This window comes from Cydia splendana, chromosome 1 (assembly GCF_910591565.1).
Source record: "Cydia splendana chromosome 1, ilCydSple1.2, whole genome shotgun sequence".
Lineage (NCBI taxonomy): Eukaryota > Metazoa > Arthropoda > Insecta > Lepidoptera > Tortricidae > Cydia > Cydia splendana.
Genome location: NC_085960.1, coordinates 36,095,319 through 36,099,840, shown reverse-complemented (window position 1 = coordinate 36,099,840; position 4,522 = coordinate 36,095,319). Strand labels below are relative to the sequence as shown.

Here is a 4,522-nt window from a genome sequence, read left to right as displayed (position 1 = left end):
CCGCAGGCCATTCGTCTCTCTAACCGTCCGTTAGGAGTGTCGCAGACCACCACCCTGTCCGATAGGTAGTGGTCAACGACTCGCCTTAGATATAGGGGCACCTCGTGATACTTGAGTGCCTCCCGAATCACCGAGTACGGGAGGGTACCGAATGCATTAGCAATGTCCAAAGACACCGCAATGGCTCCCTCCCCTCTTCTTTGGGCATCCTCACAAAAGGCACGAAGTGCCCCCAAAGCGTCCATTGTGGACCTGCCATTCCGGAACCCATATTGGCGGTCCGAGAGATTTGGCCCCGTCTCATTTAGGTGCCGGGTGATCCGGGAAGCTACTATGCGTTCGAGCATTTTTCCGGACTCATCCAACAGCACAATGGGCCTCCATCCGGAAGGGGAATCCGCCGGTCTAGTCTCCTTCCGGAGGAGGCACACTCTACCCTCCTTCCAGCACCTTGGAAAAAGCCCATCCTTTAGGCACTGGTCAAAGATGGATTTGAGGCAGTCTCCAAGGTACTCCATCACTACAGGGATTATTTTTCCGTGTACTCCGTCCGGACCAGGAGCTTTTCTGCAGGCTCTTAATCTATGGGCCACATAGGCCATTTCACCTTCCGTCACAAGGGGTACCATCTCCGGTTCCATCAGCTCCTCCTCTCGGGGCACCACCATTGCAGGCGGGTTGAATTCTGGAGCTGGAGGAAACAGCCCCTCTAATATGTTTTGGAGGGGCCCCATTTGCATTGCATCCATAGGAGCGGCCTGGCGGAGCTTTTTCCTTACAAGTTTGTAGGGCCGCCCCCATGGGTTCTCGTCTAGAGAGGCCAAAAAGGCCGTGTGCGCCGCATCTTTCGCCTTGGCAATGGCGATGCTCAGGGCCCCCTTGGCCTCACTTAGCGCTACGTAGTACGCGTCTAGCTCCTCTTGTGTGTGCCGCCTTCTTCGGCAGCGCGTGTATTGCCGACGTGCCGCATTGCTGGTAAGCCGTAGAGCGGCAACCTCTGGACACCACCAATATGTGGCCCTTTTCCTTCGAGGTGGCCCCGCTCTTCTCATTGAGGCGTCGCAAGTCCTCGTGAGGGAGGCCCGGAAGTCCAGGGCCATAATGTCCACGTTGGCATCCTCGGGTAGTTGCCGCCCCCACCTAGCTTCTACCATAGCTGCCTCCCTTGCCGCTTCACGGTCCAGAGAGGCCAGGCTCCATTTCGGCAGGCTCCCCGCTCCTCTCGCCGGTCTGGGCTGTTGGCATTGCCGGGCTCTGGAGACCCTCATTCTGATATATAAGTGGTCAGAGAGGGTCTCCGTGTCTGCTAGGACTCGCCAGTCTGCTATGCGTGCTGCCACCACTGGGGAGGCCAGAGTGACATCGACAATTGATCCCCCCTGGCGGCGCACGCAAGTGTCGGCTGCGCCCCGGTTGACCACCTCAAGTCCGAGTCCAGTTAACCAGTCCAGGAGTACCGCTCCTCTGGGATCGGTCCTAGGGGAGCCCCAGGCAGCACATTTGGCGTTCAGATCTCCCAGGACCATTATGGGGGAGGGAGCTGCTCCAGCTACCGCCCGTCCGAGCCTCTCCAGGTAGGCCTCGAACTCCCGCAGTGGCCTATTAGGGGAGAAGTAAACACCAACTAGCACAATGTCCCCCAGTTTGGCCAATACGTATCCAGAGCCACATGACACTCTGGAGAGGGGCAGACCACCCATAGCCGGTGCCACTATGGCTACATTTCCAACCCTATCGCCTACCCAGTTTGATTGCGCAGGGACATAGTACGGCTCCGCTACAACAGTCGCAGCAACCTCCCACTCCGCCATGTGTTGGATCATAAGATCTTGTGCACGAGCGCAGTGGTTTACGTTGCATTGGAGTATTTCTAAATTTTGCATTTGTGACATTAAATATCCATAAGTTGTTGTTCCGTCCGATTTTCAGGTACATTCGGGGAAGCGGCCGCGGCAGCAGCACCAGGGCCAGCAGTGCAGGCTTCCTTCCCTCTAACTGGTGGGGGGGTGCAAGCTTGCCCGCCCATCACATGCCCCGCCTTTAGTCCCGCGTGGTGGCATACAGCGCACCAGGGGGCCAACGCAGTGCAGTCCTTGCTCATGTGACCTGGTTTGCTGCACCTGTAGCACCAGTTGCCTCTATCCACCGGAGACGGGCACAGAGGCCTCGTATGTCCCGTCCCCATGCAGCGGTAACAGCGTAAAGGTAGCTGTTCCAGAGCCTCTACACGCGCCGCTGACCATCCGAGCACAATGCGTCCTGCTGTGACGACCACTTTAGCCGTTGTTAGTGGGCAGCGTATGATGACTGAGCCGGACCCATTTGCTGCCATTCTGATTGCGCCAACCATCACCTGCTCCTCTTTACAATTGCCTCTGGCGGCAACCTCCTTTTTTATGATCTCCGGAGTGACGGACTCGTTAAATCCGGAAATCTTAATTTCTGCTTTTTTTACTGGCCGGTATACATCTGCCACATCGCCTATTAGATCACGGAGTCGGTCTGCCAGGTTGTCAGCCGCTTGGCTGCTCTGCGCTCCGGGGACCTCAATGATTCGCGCCCCTGTGGCCGACTTGCGCACTTTGAGGTGATCAACTCCAAGTTCCGCCAGTTTTAGCGTGGTGGCCTTTTCCATGACCGTCCTGTAGTCAGTTTGAGCCTCAGGCTTAAGAGCCACCACGACCGCCGCCATATTTGGGGCCACTAGTTTTGGGGCCGTCGTCTTTTTCAGGGCTGTGCCCCTGGTCGGAGTCTGCTGCTGTTGGGACTGGGGCGGGGCAGAACCCTTGCCCTTGCCCTTGTTCTTCTTGACCACCGTAGTCCAACTATCCTGTGGGGGTGCAGGCGGTGGCACACTCGGCCGAGCCACTCCCCTTGGCGCCCTGGCAGCAGGGACCGCCTCCTGGGATTTTTTGGCCCTTGGTGCAGGTACAGGCCTGGTTTTGACCTGCCCAACTGGAGACGGCAGCAGCTGGGTCAATTCAGCCACTCTGGACGCCCCCCCTGATGTTTGACTAGACGCCATTTGGGAGACCGACTGAGATGCCCCCTTATTTCTCTTTTTCGGCCTTGGGGCGCTAGGCTCAAAATCTTGGTGTCCCGTCACTTCCAGGTCTAGGAGCACCCTCCTGTCGGAAGCCAGCGGCGGCCGGAGGATGGGCTCTGGTGGTAGGCGTCCCTCCACCCTCTCGAGGCGGGCATTGACCATCTCTCCCAAAGACACGAAGATTTCGCGCTTGAATTCCCCTAGACGAGTGTCCATGAGAGTGCCCATATCTTGAAGGAGGGCGGACATATCGTCATTCCTCCCCACCGTTGGTTCCTTCGTCAGATTGCGCTCCGAAAAAGCCGTGCGCAGTGCCTTCGTTTCGAGTCGGAGATGTTCCAACTCCTTCCGCATCCTTTGGTTGTCTGCTTTAAGGGAGCGGACAACATCTGACTCCCCAAGTGCGTCTGCAATATCCATTAACTCTTTGCACGCAGAGTTAATACTGCCCCATATCGCACCCTTGAGATTCTTGCTCTTACCGGCATCCTTCATAATATCCTGGGCATAGGCCTTGATGCGATCACCAGGAGTATCGAACACATCTCGTGTTAAATTCATGCATACTGGGCTACGCGACCGCCTGCCCGTGCTCCGTCTTGGTTTGGGACTGTGGTTGGTATCCATATCAGCATCTGTCTCATATTCTTCCTGTTGCGCCTGCTGCAGTTTGGCTCTAGCGGCGCCAAGCCCAGTATAATGACCTTTGCCACGGCCACGGTGGGAAGTGCCCAGTTTGCGTTCCGGGGCCTCTTCCTCGCTGACTGAGCGGGCTCTTACCCTTTTTTCCCCTTTTCCTTTCCGGTTCAAGGTCTTCGCACCACTTCCTGAACCCTCCCTATCAGCCTCCTTGAGATTGTCTCCATCGTCAGGAGACATCTCCGAGAGGTTTACTTCCTCATCGACATCCGCCCACAATCTCCCCAAAGTAGGGGTTGGGGAGACATCCCCCCCGCCAATGTACCCCCTCCCAGAATCGTCCAAATCATTGCTCATTTCTGGCATCACGTCCCTTTGGGACACCATATTGGTCCCCATTTCCCCAGAACTCCCTTTATCCCCCCTGTTTCTCAGCTCCCTACGTTCCCCTCCTTTATTCCCACCCGGATCCGGATTTACCCCCTCCATAACTATGGAGGAGGCGGCCACAGATTTTTTTTTCGAAAAAACGGTCAAGTGTGATCCGTATCACACTTGACAAAGTTACGAAAATTGGGTTTGAAGATTTTTTTCACCCCCTTCTAGTTGTCCAAAAATTTCCAAACAAGAATAGGAATATGGAGTTTAACCTCCTCTATCCAAATCTAGAAACGCTTGAACTCTAGCTTCCTGCGTTCAGACGCTATCGTTTTTCAAAAATTTACAAACTTAAGTCGTGTAGTTGAAAGCGCCTGAAAAAAGGAAATAGCACTCAGTTATTCCTTAATAACTTCTGATCCTGAAGTCAGAAAATTATGTTTGAACCGGCAACAGATA

General features: G+C 55.3%; 1 protein-coding gene across 1 annotated transcript; it reads right to left on the bottom strand.

Moving 5' to 3' along the window:
- Positions 1–1,891: 1,891 nt before the first annotated feature.
- LOC134806248 (uncharacterized) lies at positions 1,892–4,084 on the bottom strand. The gene has a single exon (XM_063779480.1). It carries the CDS (start codon positions 4,082–4,084, stop codon positions 1,892–1,894), a length of 2,193 nt encoding a protein of 730 aa, XP_063635550.1.
- Positions 4,085–4,522: the final 438 nt, after the last annotated feature.